Here is a 27,618-nt window from a genome sequence, read left to right as displayed (position 1 = left end):
CTTGGTCAAGTTTTTTTTATTATTTATCTTTAAAATATTAACTTATTTTAACATGTTTGGGGAGAGGTATTGCAGCTTTTTGTTTAAGTAAATTGGAGATAAATAAAGTATTTTTCTTAACACTGTGAAGGGTTTTTCTTTCTAAGAATCATAATGTAAACCCCCCCTTCCCACACCAACCTTTATTAGACAGTCCCTAAATGATTTTAAAAATCACATTGTCATCAAGTGTTTATTTTCCATTCAAACACATATACATTTTTCCTCTCCTCAGTCATTATTTCTATTTTCATCAAATTAGCCAATGTACTCCACAATCTTTCATCATACTCTCATACTGTCCACCATTCCAGGATCCAAGCCATGACTCGAAAATCAGCTTACATGTATCCTCTGTGAAATAAAAGATCCATTAGTCTCTAACTTTTACTTTGAACCACCATATGTGATGTTACATGACGCATAGCAATCATAAATCCTTCCATTTTCTGTTATTGCGCCTTTCTTAAAGTAACGTTTTATTAGTTCTGTGTCTCGTCTGGTTGGTTACATATACAGTAAAACATGGAGCAGGACCGCGGTTCACAGACGGATTAGTTGAAAATATGATGTGTCATCAAACCGGGAACCTGTTTAATGTTTAAAGGACGTCCTAGGTGATGAATCTGTTGGATCTGCCCAGAGAGCCAGAGAGAAAGCTTTGAAAATGTAGCCGGAAAGGGGGGAAAGGAGGCAGCTGGAGAGAGAAGGAGGGCAGAGCTTTTAAAGAGGGATATTGTAGAAGAAAAAAGGAGGGGAGGGCGGGAGTCAGAGCACAGACAGGCAAGGGGGTGGATGCGAGAGATATAGAGAAACGAGGTGATAGGGGAAATAGATTAAAGGAGCAGAAGATAAATGGAAGTGAAAAGAGAAAAGAAGCCAGGAATGAAATGAAAATGCAGAGAAAAGTAGGCATCGGGTGAAGAGGGGGAGGTAAATACAAGTGAGGATACAGCAGAGCTTGATCTTTTTACCTAAATTGGAGAAACTGACATTCTGTGTATTTTTAGAAGGATAAAAATGCCAAAGAAACTAAATAAATTGAGCTGCAGAGCTTTCACCAATTGCTCTGTTTACGTGTTTCACCTCAACACAAAATAGGCTGTCCACATTTTTAAGATTTGCATGAAGATTTCCTGCTAGGCACTTTGACTTTGAGTCAGAACATAATTGAATAACGATGAGAAAAATGCCTTCCTGTATGGTTTAAATCATTGCAGAAATGTAATAATATTTTAGATGTTGGCAATATAATGTAGCATGAGATGATAAATGTGGAGTGTATCATATATTGAGCTCCACTGTTTATACCATGGTCGCTTCCCTTTTAATCAACCTGATTCTATTAGTCCACTGTGAGCAATGTTGCAAACCATTGAGCATGGAAATAGATTTTTATATAATTTCCCCGTCAGTATGATTAAGTACTTTGATTTGTCAATAACTAAGTTAGCCTAAAAAAGAAATTCCTTCTTGATATTATATCACGAGTTTGATTTACTAAAAAATACCAAAAATATGTAGCTCTTTATTATTTGGTTATATTTATTAGTCTCAAAGGTTTCTTTTTTTACAGTTTTACCAGATTTCCTTTAACAAATGCATTAAACAAAGATAATCATTTTCAGAATGCACCAACTTCATTTTCCTCAAGTTCAAACACTTTAATAGCCCTTATCTTTAATTGTTAGATAAACAGAGTTTTTGACGCTCCTGAACGAGCCAGAGACGGAGCAGCCGGCGGCAATTTAAAGAAAATGCCAGTGCACTTGCTCTATGGATGCAGAAGATTTGGGTAATTTACTCAAAGTTGACATTTTTTGGATTCATGGGCCACTAACTTTCATAAGAATTGAATGGGTTCATTCTCCAATTCCGTATCCACTTCTCTTAATGCATCAATAGTACTTGCTTTATCCCTCTATATAAATATTCATCCATTGTATTCCCAGAAGGCCGCACAGATATCCAGGGTGCTCTCCCTGGTGTCTGACTGCACAGCCAGCCCTGAATGGGAGGTGTGATTATGGATGTGTTGCTGTAGAGTTGTTAAACCCAAGGGCTAAACCCTAACTCTAACCCTGTCATAGTAAGGAGACTCCTTTAACATTGGTTGTAGATCATGTAGCTTGTAGATCACTGAACTTATTTTGCTCATAGACATGACTTATATGACAGCTTTGTGCGTAAGGTCCACAGTTTTCCATTTGTCAAACTAATCCACTTGAGCTTGCATTGTAATCCAACGTATTTGTCGTTGCTCCGGGAGTGGGCCGCCAAATGACGTCTGTGTGGCTGCAACCTTCAGACTGAGTGATGGGCTCCGAAGTGGTGAGACGTTACAGGGCATGGAGGGGGGGGGGGTATTTAAGTGCTCCATCCTCCATCATTGATGTGATGTCAGCACAAATCTGTGTTGTCACCAGTTGGACCGCTCACTGCGAGAAAGAGAGGAGACGGGTGGCTCCGTCTGCTGCTGTCAGAGTGATGTAACAACGACTAAAAGAGAGGGAGGATAAAGGATGAGGGGTAGACTGAGGAGGATAGTAAGAAAAAGAGCTGAGAGAGAACAGACAGCACCTGACCAATGGCAAAACACATGAATAACAACAGTGATACAATTAGGTCATTTTATCCAATTTTTATAGACATTCTAAGAACAACAAAAGGAAGCCTAGGGCAATAAGTCTATTAGAATGAAATTTACCAATCCTACGCAAAAACAACTTTCAAAGTTGTTTGCTTTACTTACAGTTCAAATGAAGTGTGTGTGAGTTTTAAAATGATAGGTATTGCATTAGACAACCAAATAGAATAGAGAATACGGAGGCAGATGATGCATTGACTGTTCAAAGAAATTGAATTTTGAATGACAGTCACAAACCCTTTGTGTACCTTTGTACAGTACTCCGGGGAATTCATATTTTATTTCCAAACACAAACAATGTCTGTTCAAGGGTGCACTCTCACTCTCTTACAACTAAAACAGAAACCCTTCTTTCACAGTCAGTGCTCATGTACAGTCACAACCACACATTATATATTATACATGTCTTTGTTTTCCAAGTGGTTTAGTATCTGAGCCTTAATTAATGTTCCAAAGCAGTCTCTTTTTAAATCCCCGATTTCAACAGATTTACTTTTCTCTTGATCCTCAATAGACTTGATGCTGAGCAGCATTCCTGGAGAGTGCTTCATTCACATATACTATGCAGTCATCCTGCTAAGTGCATTCCCTTGTCTTCTCCATATGGGGTCTTGTCTCTTTAATAAGCTACAAATGCCTCAAGCCTTACTGATCGTATCGCGTTGGACCTAATGACCCACAAAAATGGTGTCTGGATTCTGTCTGGAGAGGTATGAAGAACTAATGGGTTATGCAGGAAGGCTTAAATCTCCCTGCTGAAAGTCAAATATAGCTTGTAGGTCCGAGTAGGAGTAAACTATCTTTTGTGCAGCGATGTTAAAATGAGGAACTTGCTGTTGCCAAATGTATTATTGATGGACTGAGAGTGTGCTATAATGTTGAAATGTTCCAGAGATTAATGGAGGCTCAAATAAATCCCAACTGATACCCTAATTCAACCATAGAGACACAATTCCCATACCGTAGATGTTTTAATGTTACCTGTTAAAATTGCATATTAATGACGTGCCAGTGATTGCGTTTTTCAAATGTGTTCCTAGGAGGGTTTCTGAAATCTGCATGATTCTTGTCATCACTGTTTTTAGTTGTTTTAGACAGAGCCTGCATAGCCGTTTCCCCCTGTGTCCAGTCGTCATGCTAGCCTTGTTAGAGTTTGGTGTGCAGGTAGCGGACCCAAATGCAGATACAGAAGCTGAGGCAGCGAGAACCATGTAATGGTTTCATTGAAATGGCAGGCATGGAGTCCAGAGGGCAGGCAGGAAAAAAAATACAAGGTCATGGCAAAGAACAAAATAACTGGGTACTAAAACATGGGATAGACTTATGTGGTAATCAGGGAAAACGAATCAGAGCAGTGCAGGAAATAAAGAAATGGTGGAAAACACACACATTTAGGAAAACAGAGATCCAAAAAGTGATTAACAAATAAACCAGGGCACACCTAATGAATCAATGCATGAACAACAAAGGAGATCATGATTAAACTATGTATCAACATCAGGCAATCTTCTCAAGTGCCCTTATTATCCCACTAGTGATATCTAAGATCACTTTCAATTAAAAGCTCATATTGATGCAATGTGTGCCAATTGTCTTGATGTGTCTACTACAAAAATGTCCCTTTCAGAATACCTCACTTTGAGACAAATCCACTCGCTCATGCACACCCAGAGGTGATAATTGACTGGTGTGATTTCAATGCTCTGACATAATGATAGTTTTATAGATCTCCTCTTCCTAGAGGGCATTTTCGGATCAATTTTTCCATCTGTGTTTTTGTGTGTGTTTCTTCTCTACTTTTTTTCAAATAATAGATATGGAGCATTTTGTTGCTGTGTCCTTGGCAGAGCTTTCCAGCATGTCAGATCCACATACCTTTTAGTCTTTTGTTAAACAGGAAAAAACTGTTTAGGCTGAAAATGAAATGAAAGATGGAGATTTCGATTCAGTCTGGGATGAGATTCATGGTGAAACGCAATTGAAAATAAAAAGCTCAAACTTTTCAGTACATCTGTTTAGAAATGCCGGTTAACCAAGGTGATGTTTCTCTTCAAGTCATAAATTCAATTTACATTGATACAAAGAAAAGCCACACATCATCACAGCTTAGGAACTGGATCCAGATTTCTTTAGGGTTAGGGTTTTTTCCTCAGAAAAATGATGCAAAAAATGTTGCCAATTAAATTCCTGTCAGTCAACTAATAGATTAACATTTTAATCTAGACTTCACTTCATTAAGTGCAAATGAGGCGGCGGGTAGGTATATATTAGGAACTAGGACACAGATTTAGAAGGGGATTTGTTTCTGTCTACTGTACAGATGATATCTGGGTCTAGCATAAATAATAATTATCATATCCTCTATCAATTACAAATAAGAAATGTGTGGGAAACTCAAGTGTTGTCTGGTTAGCAGTCAGCACTCCTAGCCTAAATTCTTGGCGGATGCAGTTTCTGTTTTATTTGTCATCCCCATGCTAAGTAGCCTACCATCAGTGTTTGTCTGCAGGCCAACACAAACAGACTTACTATCCATCAACCTTTCACGTTGACTTATGGGATGTCTATCTGCTAAAAAGCCTGCCCCATAGTTTCTCTGCGGGGTGTGGAAAACAACCTCTAGGTCCCAACTGTTCAAACTGCGGAGTGATGGGCTTCCAACAAAGACTCTCTGAGCCAAGGCAAAGAGAACCGATGTGAATTTTAATCTCACATCCACTCGGTTTCTAAACTGGCAGATCTGCTGCCCTCCTGCAAAAGTGGAGGCTCAGCACAAGATGATTAACGACTATCAACTATTTTGGTCTCTCTGCCTTTCGACTTCCTCTTTTGCTAACACAATATAATGTTACTCTTTTATGTTGCTTCATATACTGATGGGTACACTTTCTCTTCGTCTCCCAGTTACAAACACTTGCACACACTTGCACACACTTGCACAAACACACACATACACACACACACACACAATGGAAAAATGCAAAATGCCATAAACTGCGGTGCCTCTGCTGCAGTCTTTTGCATTTTAGATTAATGATTGCTGATTCTGTTTTCTCCAGAGGGGCCATAATCCCAATTTGAAACAGCCATCTGTTTGTTCAGTCAGTCACTTTCACGGTGGAGAACTTGTTTTCTGTTTGTTGTAACTTGCTGTTCTTTTCTTTCTCTCTAGGGACTCGCCTGAGAAAGGACGATATGAAGGTAGCAGGCCCCCTTTGGATCCTTTGGTTTATCCTTGTGGTAAGCTCTTATTTTTTGAGTGCTGTAAGTTAAACATAGCTTTATTTTATTCTGCACACGTGTGTTTAAACATAGCATTCAATTTTCATTAAATGGACATGTAATATGTTGTGGTCTAGTGATTTTCTTTTCTCAGCAAAAGAATCTCATGATTAATTTTCACTAAACATTCATAATTGATAAGTATAGTTGGAGCTCAGCTGTCAGGGTTTGGGGAAATAGGACCCAAGTGCAGCAACAAAGGAGGCAGGTATGGGTGCAAACAAAAGGCGAGCTTTATTCCAAAGCTGTTTTACAAAAATCCAAAGTTAGGTGAAGTCCAGGGCATGAAAAACACTTGACTTGAACACATGAAGATGATAATCCAGGACATGAAAAACACTTGACTTGAACACATGAAAGACGACAACGAACTGACCGAGAACACAAGGTGAAGCAGGACTGAAGTCAAGTGTTTTTCAAATATTTTAAACTGTTTTTCAAAGATTTCTTTGGAAACTAGTGCCTTAATTACAGTGATAGATATGAAATGGGGAGGGGATGACATGCGGCAACCCATGTCCACCGCTTGAGGATAAGGGCCGCTCGCTCTTCCAACGGATCTTTTAAAATTAAGAAGCAGCCGTTGGCGGGTGTACAATGCATGCCGTGCATAAAGCACAACAAGAATTCATCTTCTTTTGACAGCAAAAATGTTTTGATATGTTTAGATATTCCACTTTACCATACATCTACTCCAATGAAAATATCTTTAAGCAGTCAGAGAAATTGAAAACGTCCAAAGTTTGATCTGTACCCTTCAAAATAAAAGTCTCTGCCAAATCCACATTTATACATTTTTTTGCTGTGCCCCTTTCATACAAATAGACATCACAGTGCACATTCCCACACATAAAGCATTAGGCATTATTGTGCATCTTGAATTTAATGTCCGGGTCTTGATATTTGGATTGGGAATTGATGTGTTGTGCCCACCGAGTCTTGGTGTGAGGCGCCTGCCAACGAAATGTAATGAGCATTAAGGGTTGAGTCATATTAACACGCTACACAGAGTGTTTGAGAAATTACATCAATGGGTTTAATAGGGGTGTTGCAATCATCAGTCAAATATGTTAACAGAAACTTAATACTTCACATTTCGGCACCATGTTATTTAATAAAAATATATACTGATCGGCCTAATGAAGGGGTGATAATTAAATAAATCACACTTCCAAATGGGTTTTTGATGGACTTGCGGTTCTCTTTACAAATCACAGCACACCTATTTGCTTAATGAAGGCTCTGTAATAAATAGAAGTTTCAACACCATGGCTCTAGATTTTGGAAAGCTCAGTGATGATATTTGTCCTGTCTCTGACAGGCTGAAGCTTTTACTGCTGATGTATTTATCATGAATCAACATCCCTTATGGAAAATCTGTTCCACTATCTTTCAGTGTCGCTTTGAAATGGAATATTGAATTTCCTTGGCTGTTCAGCATCAAACTTGACATTGGTGTCCAGAATATCCCTGCCAAATGTGTTATGCCTGATGTACCTGTGCTTTTCTGCTTTATGTTTCTGTACTTGCTCTTGTCATGTTGATTTAAGAAGAAACGTGAAATGTAACAGGTGAGAAAAGTCCTTTACATCTTTTTTTTTTCTCATCTTTTGATATTGGTGGTGGCCTGGTGGTCGTATGTATGACGTCATTTACTTCAATGTTTGGAGTGACATCATATGTACGGCTGCTAAACTGCTACATGGGACATCGGCATTCTCACAAAAGTCACTGTATCAGTGTTTTGCCTTTTCACAAGCCTTTTTTCAAACAGGTAAGAATTGTACTTTGGTTTTATTGGAGTTCCTTTTGCCTGCTCAAAGACACAAGGGGAACAAGGTTTGTATTTAATGTGACTTTCAATAATTCAGAAAATGCAAGAGCATGAGCCTGGTTCTCTGAGAGGCTTACATTTCAGCCCAAACAGATTTGCGAGATAAGTCACACCAAAATGAGCTTTTTATCCTTCAGTGAGAAGCATTATCAAAATCAGCATTTCACACTCAGAGATTCTTCATTTTTAATGCTACGTGTAAATATTAATCAGGAAATCAGATTCTTAACTGGTTTGTGATCTTCCAAACACACTTAGTGTAGATAAATCCTCATCAGAACAGCTTTGAAGAAGCTCCAAACACTTTTCATGCTTATATTTTCATTTAATTGTATCTTCAGTAAGGGTGCATGTCTAATATAAGCTTGATAAAACTGTGAAGCTTTAGAAAATATAGCTAACATCATCAAAACTAATATTTTAGCTTTTACAATCAATGCATTTAGATCAAAGCAGTAAACACACAACAAAGACACTAACAAGTCACTATCTACCGTGTTCCAAGTCAAACTTGTTTTCTCCCCCTTTCTTCTCACCCCTCGTGTTGTCTCCACAGCGCAGGGTGGCTGGAGTTGCTGAGTCAATCTCAGATCCCTCACTCAGGCCGGGACATAGCTTGACAGATAGACAGGACCAGGCGGTGAGCCAGGGTCAATATAATTGTCTTAAGCTGTCCAACAAAGACCACCAAGAGAACAGCACCGGTGAGACCCGAATCATTTTAAGTCCTCTTGAGGCCAAATCGATTACCTGTGGGAGAGCATACCAGGTGTAATGATGTTGTAAGGTGGTGGACAGGAGCAGATTACTGTTGTTATTCCTGTTAAGGTAATGGTAGTGTTGTGAGCAGAAGATTGTCTTGTGGCTTTTAGAGTGGAATCTGTAGCAACAAAAGACAGAAAATAATCAGTGCATCTTTTTTTTAAATATTTCCTATGAAGGTACATTCTGTGGGCGTATGTGGGATGGCTTTTTGTGCTGGGACGAGACACCAGCTGGGACATCGGTAACACAAAACTGTCCAGATCACCTTGACCTGGACCCGACTGGTAAGAAAAGATGTTCCCCTCTAACTACAATAGACAACAAGATCCTTGAGCTTTGGTTTTAATTTCAGCAGGAAACAATCAAATCTTCTGTGTGATGGAGGTCATTGGGCTGATTGTATGTAACAGAGCTCCAATGGCCAGCATGGGGCTTCAGGATTCTTGGAAGATTTTATATTGTATTTTATGTATGCCAGTCAGCGGAAAGTTTGCTCATTTTTAGGCTCGGAATTTTTAGCTTTTGTTCGTCAGCTGTGTGGCTTCAAGCTTACTGGGAACATCAAACTAATGTCCTCCTGTTTTGTAAGGCTGGTTAAGTTGTTCAAGCTGAAATTGTGTTTCTAATTAGAGTAGATGATATTATAATGCAAGTGACCCTGACTGAACGGCATTATGTATTGTCCTCAACAGATAGGATTTATATGGTTGGCAGTAGGTAGATTTTTAAAGAACGATTTCTTTTAGGAATCAATATAAAAGTGTTAACCTGCCAAATGATTAGCTTTTCTTTCAGATAACACATCAATCAAACAACACTTTCTCCCAATAACTGAGAACCCCACAAAAATCATACCTTAAAATGTGCCCAATCCTAATTTTCCTGGATAGCTCGAACGCATCATTGTCCAACTCAATGTTTTTAGCTTTTAGCCTAAACTAGCTGATTTTTACTCTAATTTGTTTTGAACAATTACAGCCTATATTCTCGTGAAATACCCACAGTGCTATACACGCCTGTCTCAGATTATGAACATTGCAAACTTTACAAAATCAGCATGTTAGCATTATCTTTCTGCATGTTAACAAACTTAGCAGTTAGCTTAAAGCAATGTCGTACCTTGTCTTGACAAAGAAATCCCTGTTGCTCTGTATGCTTCAATGGAGGAAGACTAAACCTCCACAACAGTGGGTGCAGAGGAAAGGTTGTATAATATATTTATGAACTGGATGCGAGGTAATTCATTAGTCCATTGTGTTCTGTCAATCATAATAAATGGAAACAGACAATCATTTATATTGAAATTGACTGTGGGACTGCAGGATGAGCATTTGTTACATTGTGAGGAGTGCATGGCCCAATAATGTCTAGTTTGAGAAATCCACAGTGCAGTCATGTCTGATTTAGGAGATGCAATATGATGGAGGGGAGGGGGGTGAGGAGAAGGACAAAGAGGACTTAAGGGTATTTAAAGAGAAACTTTAAAAGAAGAAGGATTACAAAAAAAGAAGAGAAGTGTTTTTTTAAGCTCATAAAGGATCTTCCCAAAATGCCTGTGACGTTAAGTGTCCCCTTGTGTCTGCTTATTTGAAAACTGATGTTGCTGATATGAGGCTTCAGGGGTAGACGTACAGTTGGAAAAGGATGCTGAACAGTTGATGAGCTGTGGGAGAAGACCAGGCTGAGGCAGTTGTTGTCAGGACCGATGTGATCTCATCCTGAGCACAGTCATGGATCTACACTACATGTGGTTTCAAGCTGGAGCCGAGAGATTGAGAATTTGCCAGAGAATAGGTTTTTTTTCAGTTTGACATAACGTTTGATGATGTGTGCCAAGTTAAATTAATCACATTTGTTCAGTAATGCCAAGATTCAGGGTCCAATTTATGTGTTGGATTGATGGAGAAAAAGACAGAACAAAGAAAGTAAGAGGTTCTCTGCTGGACATCAACATCAAACAGAAGCAATCATCTGCCTATTTGTTATTTATTGAGCTAGAGCTTTTCGGTTAATCATCAATGGAGTATTTTATAGTGAAGTCATTGCATGTTTTTGTTTATTTACAGAAAAAGTGACCAAATATTGTGCTGAATTTGGAAACTGGGTCGAGACTGCATCCAATTGTCAACCAGTTTCAAAGACCAAATTAGAGGTATGTTGCTCTTTTGTTTAAGTCATATAAGAATGAGATGAAGCTTGCACTGTGCTTTAATTATCCGCTGATCTATCTTTTTATTTCTTAGAGGGAAGTTCCCCATTTTGTAAGGGATGCACCTGGAGAGCCAGCCACAGAGTTCACAGGGGTTAATGCAGAAAAAGGCAGTGTTGTGGAAAAAATGATTCTTGAAAACGAAAAGAAATGCTCTGAGAAAATGAAGCAAGATCCGCCTTATAACAAATCAGGTAGCTATAATGTGTAACTCTAATTTCCAAGGACAAACTTATGAACAAATGGCTTGTAAAGGTTCTTTGTGTTGGTGTTTCAGGCCTGCACTGCAGTCGAAACTGGGATGGCTGGCTGTGCTGGGAAGACACCCCAGCAGGAACCTATGCTTCCCAAAACTGCCCCAATTATTTTGGTGACTTTGACCCGACAGGTAGGCATAGAGACTTTTCTGCTCTGCCGATATCTTGGTACCATCACATGACTAATTCACCTTTATTTATATGTTGACAGTCATTAAAGAAATTCTATTTATGATGGTGTTTTCCAGAAAAGGTAACAAAGTTCTGTGCAGAGGACGGTCGGTGGTTTCACCATCCAGAGTCCAGTATGATTTGGACCAACTATACTCTGTGTACAACCAACCACGAGAAGAGACTGAAGGTAAAGTATTGTTGATAAAAAAGCTTTCTTTTGTGTATTTATTGTTCAGATTATGCATAAAACCTCAAGGCTGCTTGATCTTTCTGTTAGTTCAGGACATGTGGTCTTTTCTGCAATTATAGAATATTAAAAAACAATGATTTTGCACACCTATTGTGTAACTGCCCTCTAAAAAGGTTGAAAACAGGATGAGCAAAGTGGTCTCCTGTAACGAAGAGTCATTGTTTTGCAGTGCTTTGACAACACAGTAAATAAAGGTAGCACTTATAATTATAGAACTGTGTAATTTTGCTTCTCCCTACTGAGATTTAATTTGATAACAGTAAACATCTCTTCCTGCGTTCATTGAAACAATTATTGTAGTTTCATCTCCAGTTAGACCCAGACCTCTGGCTAAAAAGAAGTATTTCTCATCAGGAATTGAATCTCCATTTCTTTTTTTCAATACAGAAACTGAAGATGCTTGAGAATGAATACAAATGCCTCCTGAAAATCAATCGAGACCCGCCTTATAACAAGTCAGGTAGTTGAACTGTCCAATGAGACTCACTGTTATATGTAATATTAATGTGAGGAGATGATGGTGGGACAAAGCAGCCAGGAAACTTTTTTTTTTTTGTGTCTTTGTCGATGCTGCAGGGCTGCACTGCAGTCGTAACTGGGATGGCTGGCTGTGTTGGGACGACACTCCAGCGGGAACCTACGCCTCGCAGAACTGCCCCGATTATCTGTTTGACTTTGACCACACAGGTGAGCAGTTTGTTTAAATAATTCATCCCTTTTCCTACCATATTGCTCATATGTAAGGAAGATCGACTAAAAGCCGGTTATTTGTCCACTGTAGTACAAATAAAGGATTTCTGTAAATCTAATGGGACTAATATTTCTGGACACAGCTACTCAGATTCACAGAGAAGTGGACATTTTATAGAATGTACAGTATATTCATCACTTTCTTCTTCTTCTTAGAAAAGGCAACTAAGTACTGTGGAGAAGACAGCCAGTGGTTTCACCATCCAGAGAGCAACAAGACTTGGACAAATTATACACTCTGTGCTGTCAACACTAAGGAGCGGCTGAAGGTGATGTATCCTGATTTACTGTAATAACTACTCCATGCTCCCAATATATATTTTACAGATTTTTCATCGAGATTTTCAGTAATTCAGTTGAAACTTCTGTGGTTTTCTGTATTTCATAGCCTGACTGTAAGATAAATGACACACAAAAAGATAATGTGCCTCTCTCTGAGGAACTTAATATGATTTCACTTCATCAATAAATTAAGGATTGAAGAGAAATAAAATAGTTTATCATGTTTTGCTCGGCTGTAGGGGTGTCAGAAAATATGAATTTAGTTTTGTGTTTGTTGAGTGATTCTGTATTGATCGTAAAAGTTTTCTTTCTTTCTTTCCCTCTTTCTTACTTCACAAAAGAGAAACAGGACAAACTTGTGCTTGCAATTAAATGCAACTTTTCTTTAATTGTGTCATGTTTTCTTTCCTGTAGCCCCATTGCTCATTGTTTGGTCCTGATTGATATTGACACTGTTGTTCGTTTGTGTGTCTGTCAAACAAATGCAGGCAGCCGCCCAGCTCTCGGGGGAAACTGGAATACTGACTGCTGAAGAGGCCACAGTCGGCCCCATGGTTAACCCAGAGGAACAGGAAGCTGTAAGAAAGAAGATCCTCGACAGCCAGTACAACTGCTTCGAGAAGATGAATCGAGATGTACCTTACAACAAATCAGGTAGAGATATTATCTACTGAGAATAATCATGCCATCTTTAACCTCTATGGACGTCTCACTCTCTTTGTTGCTGTGTCTGTGTCACAGGGCAGCACTGCAGTCGTAACTGGGATGGGTGGCTTTGCTGGGAAGACACTCCCACAGGAACATACACATCGCAAAACTGCCCCAATTATTTTGTCGACTTTGACCCCACAGGTGAGCCGCACGACTCAAGAGAGTGTCTCATTTAAAGGTACGCTGTTGCAGGAGGGATTCACCTCTGACACTGTTGACTGTTTTTCAAGAACTATTAAATATTAATTGCTAGGATGATGAATTATTCACCAAGGCTGACAGAACCTGAATAAATGGACACAACTAATGTGGAAACATTTGAATAATATGCATTTATTACTTACAGAAAAGGCTACTAAATACTGTGGGGAGGACGGGCAGTGGTTCCGCCACCCGGATACCAACAGGACTTGGTCCAACTACACACTCTGCAACGAAAACACCAACGCAAAGTTGAAGGTAATATATTTAAGATGCTATCATAGATGTTGATGACAGTGTGTTGGGTCAGCATACTCTTTCCTTTTCTTTTGCATGGAGTTGTCTGGTATTTGGAGCGTGGGCAGATGATATATAGTCTGACGTAGTTGCCCATAAATATTGCTGCTGAGATCAATATTTACAGGCTTTCTATTTCCAAAAGACATTACTCTCCTGTACTAAGCTCCACAGAAATATTTAGAGATGAAAAGTTACATGCAAGTACTCATAAAACAGAGGAGTCTAACTACAAGTGACCACTTATTAACAACCCCTCGTATCAACAGGCTGCTGTACCAAGCCACTTACAATGTCTCCCTCGTCGAAACCAGATCAGGAAACCACACAGCGTATTACAGTGTTGTGCTGGAAGAGACATCAGAGACACTGCAGAGAAATTCATCGACTTTATGCATTTACTCAGAGTCCTCAACACTGCAATTCATTTTACAGAATAGGTATACTATTTAGTGAGTGGTGGGGAAATATATTCCTCGGCCCATACCTTTGACCCATTTTACGTATCTATTCCTACTGCCCTCCATGAGCACAGTTCTGCAACCTTGGGCTGCTTTTGTCTCCTTACTCCTGCCTGCTGGCATCAGCTGATGGAGGTGTTATAGTGCTTTGCCTGTTTTATTTTGTTATGCAGAATTTTGATTATTCTCTCAGAACCAGCTAAATACATGGGACTGTTTGAGAAATCTTCAGAGATGGTCGGGTAACCGCCGTGTCAACTCGTGGCTGCAGCACATTTTTCAATTTTCCGGCCCGTAACTTCCTAATAAACCATCAGTGTTTGCCATCAAGTTTCAGCTGTTGGTTTAATCACTCAGTCACCATGGTCCAATATGTTTGTTAAAATCTGTTTTAATTGTAAACAAATATTTTTAAATAATGCTATTACTGACTCACAATTCCAAGATATTAACTAATGTTTAATTGTTATTATTAATAATGCTGTAATACATGTTAAATTTACAGTTAAGACACATTTCTATTATTGGTACACAAATTCTCACTATTCATAATATAAGATATATCATTAAGAATATTAATTTAATTTGTTCCCATATTTATTTCATATTTGTATGTAGTGTAAAGTATTCGTCTACAAGTTTCAATGGCACAAGTTGATAAGAGTAATTGGTTGTTTATGTATAACCACACTGTGCCAAATTTCACTTCATTCCAAATCTTGCAGAGAAGTGTCCTCTCACATTTTTAGCTAGTTTACATTTTCTTATTTTCTTTTTCAAAGTGTTTGTATCTGATAATTTGGCACTCTGTCTAAATGACAACAAGTTGGCCAACTCTGCCAAAACTCAGCTCTGCTATCCCATCTGAAAAAGAGAAAAAGGTCAATTGCAAATAACGACAACACAAAACAAAAGCACCGCCGGGAAACCGTGTTGTCTCCATCCAAACAGTGTACTTTGCATCTTTCCTGGCAAACCTGGGAGAAAGACTCAAAGTCTGCTGATCGATCAGAAACAAAGATCAGCCTCTCCATCTGTTACCACAGGAACCTGAGCTTTGCTGGCTCAGCCTCCCAGCTTTAGGAAACCTTTTAAAACAAACAGGCTCAGCAGTAAAATCCCAGAGAAATAAGGCAAAATAAACGCTGCACGATTTTCTGATAAGACTAGGTTGATGCCAACTTAAGCTCTTAATTCCCTTTTTCATGAGCAAGGACCACACCATGAACTGAGATGTGAGCACGGCGTCATGGTTTTATTCCATGCAGCACTCCTAACATTTTTCTCTGCATTTATCAACCCTGACTATGACAATTCAACATTTTCTGTGACCAACCACATTGTTTACTTATTGTGTCACTATACAATTACTACACATGTTGAATTTTGTGTAAAAAGACACATTGTTTATGCTTTTTGATTTGGGTCTTCCATAGGCACACATTTTCACAGAAAACAACATGTGATATCCCAAGAACTTCTTTTGCAAATCTTATTTTTCAAATAGTAATGCTGCAAAGTTTTTCTATCTTGTTTTTTGTCTTTTTTACAGTCAGCGTACATCCTGTTCTACATGGCAATTGTGGGTCACGCTCTCTCCATAGCCTCCCTGCTCATCTCTCTGGCCATCTTCTTCTACTTCAGGTAATCAGTTCAATGATTATTAAGCAATTGCCGTTTCTGGTCTGATAATGCATATCGTGATATGAATTAATATTCAGGATGGTTGGGTGCTGGGATGAAAGATGATACCATTTGTTATCATCATTGACTGATTAATAGATGGTAGCTTTGCTCTTAAAAGTTGACTCATCACAGTCACTATAATCAGAGGATCAGACAGACACAGATGGTGTTCAGCTTTTACTACCGTCTCATCCAACCATTTCATTACTCATCATGGGCAGTCATTTAGTCTCCATCCTATGTGCAGTCAGTGAAATCTCCTCTTTGCTTTCATCCGCATCAGCAGAGGTTTTTGTTTATATGCCCCAGAGCCACTCAGAAGATCTGTCAGTGTTAATGAGATTTGATGTCACATTTTGTCATGTAATCAAAAGGGGTGATTGTTTATTCCCTCGTGGAGATGCTCTGAAGCATGAACATCTGAAAGATTCTAAGATCTAAAACTGTTAAAAATAAATTAGCGCACTGTTAAATTAAAACTGAGGACTAATTAGAAAATTATTACTATCTCAGCTGTTGCAACAAATTAATGCAGACTATCGACCGGAAAATACTCCTTCTGCTTCACTGAGTGTAATTTATACGCAACTTAACTGTTGCTAATTTCATGCCAACTTGCTTTCCTTGTGCGGCACATTTATTTTCATGGATATTTAGGATTTAAACTGTGACGTCCGTTGAATGTGTTGGCGCTGTGCTTTCATCACAAACATGTGCACCTGAGTGCATTGCTCATTAGGGTTTTTCACCTCGATGAACTGCTTAATCCCAGAGGGGGAAAAGTGGACCATTAAAGGAGATACTGCAGCTGAAATTAACTTAAGGAAGAGTTCAAAGCGGATATAGGAAAGGGAGGTGTTATATTTAGTTAATATATGTGAAAATGTAAAGGTGATGAACCCTGAGAAATAGTTAGCAGGCTGCGGATTGTTGAAACTTTATAATTTATCTTGAGGAAGGAATGAGCTTAATAAGCATGTGTCCTGATGCAGAAAGGTTTATAGCTCTACGAATAACTGGGAAGAAACCAGAATACGTAGAAAATTAGTTTTATGTTCTGTAACAATATTTGGAAATGTTTCTTCGTTGGCCCTGTTGTTCATGAATGCTGCAATTGTAAAGGCAGCTGTTATCCAGAACCAATCTTGTAAGAGACCCCCACTTAGCTGGAAAGTTTAATACACACTCGTAAATCTGGCGGCCATTTTGAAGGCAGGTGCATTGTTGCAAAACCGCATGACCCTCTAAGAGTCAAACTCTTAACTCAGCTACACAAAACATGGCGGGACCTTCACAACTCAGTAGGATCTAAGTGCCGATAAATTAATAACTCAACACAGTAACAACAATACTGGCTTTGAAATGACTTTATCTTTAACCACAACTCACACTATTTATAGCCGAAACACTTTAATATATTGGAGGCTTAATGTTGTATTAGACCCAGATGGGAAACTTACAGTGGTATGCGGTGGTGTACAGCTGCACTACTCTGTTATTTACAACTTTACATCAACAATGTCAGAATTCCGAAATAAAAATACTCAAGCTTGCTGGGGAAAAACAGACGCAGTTTAACAGCCATCCCTGAAGAGGTTGGTCTGTTACGGCCCAAGAAAGCGCTGCCATTAGAATTCAGCCCGTGTTTTTACATCCCTGTCTAGATAAAACCCCCTTGTATATAAGCATTCAACAGCTTCTGTATTTCCTTTTATGTCTGGAGCTCCAGCGAGACTGTTTTTTTGTGTCGGAGATAGCCACTGCCTCTGCAGAGTGAGACGGTGAAAATGTGCTTCTTTGTGTATTCGGTTTTGTCCTGACTTGAGAAAATGCGCTCCTCTTCTTGTTTTTCATGAGTCTCTGGGGTTTTATGGCTCAACAAAGATAAAATTGTCCATTGCCAATAAAAGGATATGACTTCTTAAACTGTGGACGACATTTTTATAGGAGGCTATATTCCACGAATTATATTTGGTGTGTGGTTTCATTCAGCTTTAAACACTCTGTGACCTGTAGTTCATTTAATGGTCTTAAATAAAGCAGTACTTAACCATTACAAACAATAAACCTACTGGATATGAATGCATTGTAATGAATTCCATTATATTAGATATGTTCACTTTGTCTGTCAAGCATTTCATTATGTTGCCAGCTAAGGTAATGAGAACCACCCTCGGGATCCATTAAACATTATTTTCCTGTGTTTATAGCTTGTACAGAGCATTGAGAGGCAATCCAGCTCATTATTACCCAGGGTTTAATATACCAACCACAAAGAATTGTAAATGAAAGATCCCAATTATTTAACAGACTGTAGGCACATATGAAAACCTCAGTAAAGCATTAGCCTATTAGCCTGCCAGTCCCTTTTCATCCTATTCACGTCGTCAGTTGTAGCAAGTGTTTTGTCAGTGTCAGAACGGATTGTATTACATATTTAAAGATGGTATTTCTTAAGATTCCCACATCATGTACTGGTACAGTATGTTAGGCTGCAAAGTAAATCATGGCGTCTCTCTTCTCACAGGAGTCTGAGCTGCCAAAGGATCACCCTGCACAAGAACCTATTCTGCTCTTATGTGCTCAATTCGGCCCTCACCATCATTTCCCTCGTAGCAGTGGTCAACAATCCTGAAGTTGTTGCCAGAAACCCGGTGAGTACAGCTTCTGTCACCATCTTGACAACCACAAGTCTTACTATAAGCACTTCAATATATCCAAACTGGGGAGGGAAACTAACACAATGTATTTCAGACATGTTCCCAACATCAATGCTACCAGGTCTGTTTACTGTGCAGGCTACATCACCTTAGCTTATCATGTTGGTATGCTAATATTTGCTAGTTTTAACATTTGACAAATAAAGTTTAATCTTATCTCATCAAAGGGAATCTCGTTAGTTTTACGGATATTTAAACATTATTTGTTTTAGCATTCCAACATTAGCTAATAAGCACATGTCAATTTACAGCTATAGCTAATGGGAATGTTTTTAGGAAGGATCTTGGGTCATAAACCAAAAAATTGTATATCTGTATTGTATAATGGCCCAAAATGAGAAGTTATTGAAACACAAACAATTACACAATATAACAACCATAGAATTGATTTCAATCAATTTCTGTTCACAGCCCAAATGGCTAGCATATGTTCAAAATTTAGCAGCCACTCGCTAAATTGTTTAAAAGCTGGAGAATGATTTCTCAAGTCTATTAACCATTTGCATATTTAATTCGCATTTGGCGGGCAGATGGTGCTTATTGTTTACTGTGTATTGTAACCAATATCTACTCTGCAATATTTATATATCAATCTGGACCAAGTGGTGAATGTTCACCTACGGAGCCAAATGCTAGCATTACTGAACAAAAAGATAATACCATTTAGCAGAATTCAGTTTGTGGAGGAGGATTAGTTCCACTGTCTTGAAATGAGATACAAATGCATTCAAAATTTATGCTAAACCAGATAAAAATTCAAAGAAGAATTTCCATGAACTTTTTAAAATTAATATGTTTATGCACAGCCAGGGGATCGAGGAAGCTAAATTCAAATGTATTGCTCTATATTTTAAATATTTAAACATTTATACTACAGGCTTTTAAGTACATCCTAATTAATGCTCACTGTGCTGTATCTTGGCAGTATTATGAGCTCCTGTTTTTTTCCACATCTCCTACCTAGAGTATTGGAGCCTCACTGAATGCATTATGTGAATTCTTTGGACCCCGAGGTCTGGTTTGGTAGAGATGATAAATCTGTCTTGTTGGAATGCTTCACTATCAGGCCTGGACATAAATTCATGTGTTACTTTTCAAGAAACACTCCTTTTTGAAATATAAATAAGGAAAACCTGCAAACTCTGCGATTGCTTTTTTCTTGGGGAGTTTTTACAATTCCCAAATACGATCCTATCTTACCTTTTATGTAGAACAGAATAGAATTTACCACGTACAGAAACGGCAGACAGGATTGTAGCAGTTGGCTCACAGCTCATACTATCCCATCAGATCCGAGCCAGTGTTCAGCTTAAGCATATCTGGCCCCGACAGAGTACCAGAAACAACATCGGAGTCAGCGGAGGCCTGAGCCTGGTTTGGGTTTTATTTTCTGTCCTGCTGATGCTTCTTTTTCATTCACCAAATCTTTTGGCTCATCCTGGCCGCCGTCTTTTATTCTCATCCCATCTCTGACTGTATCCAAGGAGCAGCCAGGCATGATATTATTATCAATGTCGAAAAATATATGTATTTGTGTGCAATGGATTGGTTTCAAAGCTCTCCACGCTGTTTGTCAAGAAGCTTTGTGTCGAATCTGCTACTTTCCGACTTAGAACTGTCAAGTTGTCCAGCAAGTGGCTCAGTCAGTAGGGGCTTAGACTGGGAATCGTAGGGTTGCCGGTTCAAGTCCCCGAACAGACTTGAAATATGGAAAGTGGACTGCTAATTGGAGAGGTCCCAGTTCACCTCCTAGGCCCTGCTGTCGTGCCCTTGAGCAAGGCACCGGACACCTCCATTTCCCCCCTCCCCATTGCTCCCCGGGCGCTGCACAATAGCTGCCCACTGCTCCTAGTACTAGGATGGGTTAAATGCAGAGGTCAAATTTCACTGTGTGTGCTCTGCTGTGTACATGTATGTGACTAATAAAGAGGGTTTCATCCTCCGATTCTTGTGCTAACTCGTTGCAGCATGTCGGAACAAAAATGATCACTGTGGCCCCGCTTCTCAAGGGGATGGAGACAAAGAAATCTCAAGCACCATTAGTTGGGAGTCATGCGTGTCTTTTGGGAAACATTTGGGAATTTACAGCTGCCAACAGCAGAATTATGAGCCTGTTCTCTGCACTGGTGATTTAGGAAAGGTGGATTGTGGTGGAGCTTTGCTCTCACAGAGAATACAAGCTCTTTTAATTCTCTCTAGCGTGGCGATTCAGAGTCTGGTGTAGCCTGCCAGCAGTGTGGGGGAGTGAATCCCTACAGCTTATGTCAAACCAGGGAGGAGCCTGAAAACATGAGAAACATCTACGGTACATGATGTATAGCTTGATTTGCAAACCAGAACATCCTTGGTAACTTTAGACATACCTTTAGCTGCAATGCAAAACAGTTGTGAATAAGGGACAAGTGAGTTACATATTTCTCCATGTCTGCTATAGTGAAATGTCCTTGAGTGGAACGGGAAACGTAGGAAAGTGAGGGAGAGACATATGGCTAAAAGTTTAGAAGTGAATGATTGTAGTATATTTTGAATAAGACCCCAGAGAGCAGCCGTTAAAAGCAAAGCCAGCATCGTTGAGTTATACTGTGGCTGCACGCATTCTCTTTAAACACACGACACCGATCCAGACATCCTGATGTGATGTTTTTTGATGTACAAAGGTTTCTTCATAAGCAGTTTGTATTTCAGGCAAAACAATTTAAGTACCTGTTTTTAAAATCCGAATGTTGTTCTTCTTTAACATGGTTTATTCAGGAGTCGCTCTGTTTCACAAGAGACCTGAGAAACAATTATTTAAGAATACATGAGATGACTACATACACAAACCACCTAATTTAAATAATCTTAAAAACATATCAGAAAGCACAAATGTAAAGTCTGTCAGAAGAACAAAGAGTCCCTCACTTTGACTTGTTTTGCATTTCATTACAGAAGTAAGACGCATCATAAATTACACCACTCTTTCTTCTCCGGTACCATTATGAGCTTTTAGTTGAAATATATAGTGAGCTTTGGTGTTTTGATCAAACACAACAAAAAGAAAGAAAACACAGATATATTGATACATGTTTGATGTCAATAATGTGATAGCTCCCCATGAGGACTGAATTAAACGGCACTGTGTGAACACTGTCTTTAGGGGTAAGAATAGCAGCAGTATGTGCCACATATTAAAGTGGATTATAAACTATATATTTATTTCAGTTTTGACACGTATAAACAGGAGAAATCTGTAACATTAAGCAGAACCTTTTCGGAAGATGATAGGTTAAGATTTACCACTTGCATCCATCTTGGCTTTTATTGTAGCCGTATGATCTGAAATGGGGAAGCCATCTGAGAATCGGATGAGTGAGCAGCAGCCAACATTTGTGCTGTCCAAATGCACGTCTCCTTAACAAATCTCCTAAGAAATGCAACAATAAGTTTAAAAGTTTCCTAGAGGTACACATACAAAACGTGAAATGAACTTAGGCCTACTAGAAAAGTTTTTACTTTTTGAATAGACATGAGCACAGTCAGGTTAATTTGCATAAGTACAGCTTAAGGCACACCCACATGTATCTTTGTATTTATAGAAATAATAATAATTATTATTCAATCAAAAGAATAGAGCAATAATGAGACATTTCATGTTTGCAGGAATTGAAAATTGCACAGTGCTTTATAAGGTACTAATATGCCTTTGCTGCACATGGTGTTCACTTCCTTTTGCAAGGAGAGACGACACAATCATAGAGCACTCCAAATACAAAGTACAGCTCACCTCCAGAGGGAAATAAACATCCTCTCTGTCTGCCGAGGGTAATAATGGCTAATGATTTTGTGCCATGGGTGCAGAAACATCCTCTTAGATGTTTCTGTGTCCCGCTGAGATGATGTTAGGAGTCAAACACAGACAAAACAACTTACATGCTTCCCTGTTTGGGCGCTCTCTGCAGGTTGGCTGTAAGGTGTTGCACTTCTTCCACATGTACATGCTGGGCTGCAATTATTTCTGGATGCTGTGTGAAGGCATCTACCTGCACACACTCATCGTGGTGGCTGTGTTTGCAGAGGAGCAGCATCTGCACTGGTACTACCTCCTCGGCTGGGGTAAGTGGACCTGCGTTATGATCTGGACTCACATCTTATAATCTTGATAAAAACAGGACAGAACACAATCCATATGCTTCAATTTACTTCTATACACCTGATCCTCTACAGTGTTTCAACCTTGATAGGCTGACAGCTGTATTAGCCCTCCTGTCCTGTTGTTCACCTTGTCAGGAATAATGTGCAGTCTGTCAAACAAGTAGGCGATGGAACTAAATAGATCGTCATCATTAAAAATAGAAGGGTAACCTTGAGTGTGCGTTTGTGTTTTAGTGTCAGGTCCATCTGTGGCCGATACGCCGCAGAGCCTTAATGATGCTTGAAAATAGCCTGCACATGTTTTCTTGAGTTTAAATCCAGAAATATGAAAAGCTCATTTGAGCCCAGCCTCTTATTACACAAGACAGTTTCATGAAATTAACCAGGTAGTGTTTTTCATGTTGGCGCAATGGACTGATTTTAAGCCTTTCCAATAACTTATACAATGAAAGGCTGATTTATGTATTGAGGAAAAACAAGCTAACCCCACTTAGTTTTTATGGTTGCAAAAATGACAAATGAATTTCCCTGAAGTCACTCAAGACCTCACATGGCTGCCATCTTTCTCCCATCCAAGGCTTTCCTCTAGTGCCTGCATCCATCCACGCCGTGGCAAGGAAAAAGTATTTTGATGACAAGTGAGTAATGTTCCAAGACTTCTGCAAATAAACAGGAGATGTTTACATACGTGCTCGTCTGTGTGCAGCGGAGATTCGAGAGCGTGCAGATCCTTACACGTGCATGTTTTTGTATGTGTGTGTGCGTGTGTATTTTGGGCCGCAGACGGCACTGACTGATGTGTTTTTCCTTCTAGCTGTTGGATGAGTGTGGAAACCCATCTGCTCTACGCCGTCCATGGTCCGATAGTGGCAGCGCTTCTTGTAAGTCTGCTCGTCAGCTGTTTACGCACAATATTAGAACAATGTGTGTATCGGTACTAGGATGTTCATTTTTGAAATCATAAAAAGGTAAAACACATGGCTAATATTTGAGTTTATTCACAATTTTGATATTTTTTGCAGGTGAATCTCTTCTTCTTACTAAATATTATAAGAGTCCTGGTGACCAAGTTGAGAGACACACACCGGGCCGAGTCCAACATGTACATGAAGGCAGTGAGAGCCACCCTGATCCTGGTGCCCCTGCTCGGAATACAGTTTGTCATTTTCCCCTGGAGGCCAGAGAACCGCCTAGCTGGGGAGGTCTATGAGTATATCATGCACATTCTCATGCACTACCAGGTAAATAATGCATCAATCAGAAAAAGAAGCTAAGTTTAAAGGTGAACAAAATAAAAATGAATCTGCTTCAGTGCCCTTGTGGATTTAGGTATTTTGCACATCAGGAAATAATCCAATCAATATTACAGGAAAGACACGCATCAGCATTAGTATGCAAGCAGAAATGTTCCTGAACGCAGCCCACCTCCGGGTCTCCTGTCAGGCTCGAGATTTAGACGTTTGGCTCGCTTGAAAGTTTCCACGGATAAAAGACCTGTTTTCTGCCTCGTCGTTTCTGTTGATCGATGTGATTTAATCACCGCTGAACGGTTTAAAGAAGCAGTTAGACACTCCATTACCTTTGTTTAACTACCAGTTTGGCACTTAATTGAACAACAGGAAGACAAGCCATGAAATTCCCAGGTTGGCGGTCAGTTTATTCACTTACCAGACAAGGATGACATTTACTAAATGCTTTATTCTGTACTTTTCAAAAAGCTGCATTTTATTAAATTTCATTGCTTGAAAAAACTGTGCTTATTATGTCTACTTGTTTCCTTTTAAGGGATTACTGGTGGCAACGATATTCTGCTTCTTCAATGGAGAGGTAAGCACACTTATTTACATCAGAAGTTTGGCTTTCCTACATTGTGCTGCTGCTGCTGCTGCTGCTGCTACAGAATGTGTAAAGTGAAAGAAAGAGTTCGAAATTTATGTAATTGTGTGATAATTTGCTGTGTGTTTTAGCGTAGCTTAGCATTAGGCCAAAAGCAGGAGAAAAAATAGCAAAACAAACACTGTAGTTTTGTTTTCTTTTATGAAGGTCAACCTGCAGACATGACGGTGATCTGTTCCACCTTGAAGCAGTACAACCCGCTTATTGCTTATGACATTAAGTACTCCATCGGGCAAAGCATTTGTTTTTCCAGGCCAGATGTCAGCATATCGATAAGTGACCCAAACACTGACTTTATAGTTGGGTTTTGGCATTGAACGGTGAAGTTGTTGTAACTTTGCATGGATACTACATCTGTCATTAGTCCAATTGCAACAGGTTATAAAGCATTGGGCTGCTCATCTCTTCTGGGACCAATCTATTGCTGCGCTAGTAAAAGCTGAAGGGTCATGTCAGGTGAAGAGTAAGACACTGTTTATAAATGACTGCGTGGTTTCCAAGCCCAGCTGGAAATCGACTCTCTTTTTCAAGTCCTCCTGTCAGGCTTTTTAAGTCTGTCAGCAGCTGTCTGACTCCGAGCATCCCTAAGTTTCGCTGGGTTTACAGTAAACCCACATTTGGGGTTAATGGTGTTTCTGAGACCTTTTGTCTCTTCAGACTCGTTTTAAAAAGATGCTTCGAAGTTCGAAAGGACTTCTCAAAGTAAAGCACATTTTGTCAGTGGTCTTTATGTTGGTGTAAATACCAAATCAAAGCGGCATTGAAGTGTTGCACTGGTCAAGTGGGACACTCCTCTTTTTGTATGATTTTAGCATTTTTATTCTTCATTTATTTGCATATTACTACTAAAAGATTTTTACTTCTACTATGAAGTCACTTACAGACTGTAAACATGTTTATTTCTGATGTAAAGTTGGGTTTTTGAACATTGGCGTCGACGCTGCCTCAAGTGGCCATTCTAGGAACAGCAGTCTTCCACACTGGCATGGCTTGGTTTGCCACTTGCTGAATACCACAGCCAGTTTAGACTCTTTCTTTGTACAGTAGTTAAAATAACATGTGAGATTCTCCGTTATCCATAACAACGAGTTTGTTAAACGTATTTTTTCGCATGAGAAGAAAACATTAGCGATCTATTGTTTCGGATCGGAAAATAGGACATGTTTATTAGCTCGTACTCGAGCAGCCAGACCGCAGCAGCACCTTCTTGAACAATGTATGTGGCATAGTACACTTTCAGGGTGATGTGGGGTCATCTAACACTAACCACCACAATGGACTGAAAGGGTTTGAATTCTTCAGGGCATAATGACCAATTCAGCACCCTTAATCAGGACACGGGTTTCTGGGGCTGGTTTCAATTCTGTTCTTTGAATTTGAGGCCAAACTGCACAGACCTGCCTTGTTATCGTCGATGTCCCCATTGTGATTCCAGGTCAGTGAGACAAACAGCTTTTATGCTGTTTCTGCGACATCAAGCAAAACGCTCTACATTTGAGCTGTAAGCCCAGGCTGCTCTTTTGTCTCATTATAACAATTACTGTCATAATTGACATCATTAGATCATTAATAAACCCGCAGTAATTACAGTAGTATTTGGGCGTTTCAACATCAAAATGATAAGCAATGCTCTGCTGGAGGATGGTAGGTGCAGATTGTGTTTTTAGGAACTTGAACACGGTTCTTCATCAGTAAATATGAACTGAGTGCCTGAATGGATAAGTTACAGCTGTTCAAATATAAAGATTGACCTCTTTTCTTTGTTTGAAATCACTTAGGAGTTTGTGTATTTGGGATTTAATGAGAAACTAATAAAACAAATGAACAAAAAAAGGTTTGTCTAAATTCCCCTTCAAAAATGAGAAGATTGAGAAATGCCTTAGCCTTTATCTTTTTGGTTTTTTAAATGTGGTTTAAAGGTGCTGTATATTACCATAAAAAGTCATTTCAACCCAGAGTCAGGTTAAGAAAATGTCACCACTATAAAGATGCTGGTTATTGCATTTTATTCTGAAAAGGTTTCTGCTCACAGACGAAGGTTTGTCAGATTGATTTGAGAAACGAGGCCACGTGTAATAAATTAGAATAATGTAATCTTTGGCATTTCTTTAGCTATTGAATTCTCAGCAGGTAGCCAAGAGGAGTCGTTTTCTCTTTTGTTCATCTTTATTGGCAAAGGTGGGCGAACCGAGGGAGGGAGTGTAAAAACTGGAACATGGAGTCCTCTCAGGCATTTAGGATCTGCAGGGTGAAGAGTTTAGGTGTGTTGTTATCTCTCTGAAGTTTACTAAACTTCTGAAAGGCTAGCCATCTGACACGGGAATTAAGAAGTAGAGTACTAGAAGTGTCCTATATTGAAGCGATTTCCTTATCATCATATAAGCAGAGGCAAATGTTTTACATTTCGTTTGCTCATTTTAAGGTTGCAGATACAATGGAATTATTTGTCTTGTTACTTTCGATGGCTGTGACTTTGACAGCTATAGGGGAGAAAAGAAAAGTCATTACTATAACACTTTATAATTATCCTTAATGAATTCTGAATTAAATGCATATTTGTCATAGGTTAATTGTTTGTCAGTAGTAAAATCACTATTGATTTACCACTTAACTAACAGTTATTCTGTATTTTGACCTTAGTTTCCTGATTAAATCCTAAACATTAGCATTTATTGATTGCATCTTTTTTCCCTCTGATAACACGATGATCTGGCTGGGTGCACAACTTGGCCTCGTTCCAATTATGTGACTTCAGTGTGTTTACATTTCCTAACTGGCATCTGTTAACGTGATTGAAGTCTGAGTGATCCACATATGCTGCAGCAATTATCCTCGCATCAGTTAAGATCTCTGTCGGAGGATTAACGTTGTCACAAGATGATGTTTACACGGGCTCTGCTTTCACTCTCATTGCACTGTGACCGCTTTCCGATTTGCATGTTCATTCATCTGCTGGAATCATTTTGTGGTTAAAGGAGATCAGAGACCCAAAAGAGACGAATACAACTTTAGAGAAATGTTTCTGA

At 39.2% G+C, this 27,618-nt stretch overlaps 1 protein-coding gene across 2 annotated transcripts in view; it reads left to right on the top strand.

The window, feature by feature from the left end:
- calcr (calcitonin receptor) overlaps positions 1-27,618 on the top strand; it is a 50,652-nt gene that overhangs the window by 18,503 nt on the left and 4,531 nt on the right. Inside the window, exons 2-21 of one of the 2 annotated variants that reach the window (XM_063898400.1) lie at positions 5,859-5,926; positions 8,359-8,506; positions 8,744-8,851; positions 10,634-10,719; positions 10,811-10,970; positions 11,054-11,164; positions 11,282-11,394; positions 11,845-11,917; positions 12,034-12,144; positions 12,364-12,476; positions 12,978-13,143; positions 13,231-13,341; positions 13,547-13,659; positions 15,712-15,803; positions 18,373-18,499; positions 22,504-22,657; positions 23,274-23,334; positions 23,511-23,577; positions 23,719-23,937; positions 24,482-24,523. In XM_063898400.1, the coding sequence (XP_063754470.1) occupies positions 5,882-5,926; positions 8,359-8,506; positions 8,744-8,851; positions 10,634-10,719; positions 10,811-10,970; positions 11,054-11,164; positions 11,282-11,394; positions 11,845-11,917; positions 12,034-12,144; positions 12,364-12,476; positions 12,978-13,143; positions 13,231-13,341; positions 13,547-13,659; positions 15,712-15,803; positions 18,373-18,499; positions 22,504-22,657; positions 23,274-23,334; positions 23,511-23,577; positions 23,719-23,937; positions 24,482-24,523 (2,220 nt within the window). In that variant the 5' untranslated portion in view covers positions 5,859-5,881. Of the gene's footprint in view, positions 1-5,858; positions 5,927-7,678; positions 8,507-8,743; positions 8,852-10,633; positions 10,720-10,810; positions 10,971-11,053; positions 11,165-11,281; positions 11,395-11,844; positions 11,918-12,033; positions 12,145-12,363; positions 12,477-12,977; positions 13,144-13,230; positions 13,342-13,546; positions 13,660-15,711; positions 15,804-18,372; positions 18,500-22,503; positions 22,658-23,273; positions 23,335-23,510; positions 23,578-23,718; positions 23,938-24,481; positions 24,524-27,618 lie in introns of those variants that run through there. The other variant, XM_063898399.1, reaches the window with a different exon arrangement.

The sequence above is a fragment of the Eleginops maclovinus genome, chromosome 13, assembly GCF_036324505.1.
Source record: "Eleginops maclovinus isolate JMC-PN-2008 ecotype Puerto Natales chromosome 13, JC_Emac_rtc_rv5, whole genome shotgun sequence".
NCBI classification, from domain to species: Eukaryota; Metazoa; Chordata; class Actinopteri; order Perciformes; family Eleginopidae; genus Eleginops; species Eleginops maclovinus.
Note: the sequence above shows the minus strand (reverse complement) of the source record. Positions and strands in the feature narration are given on the sequence as shown.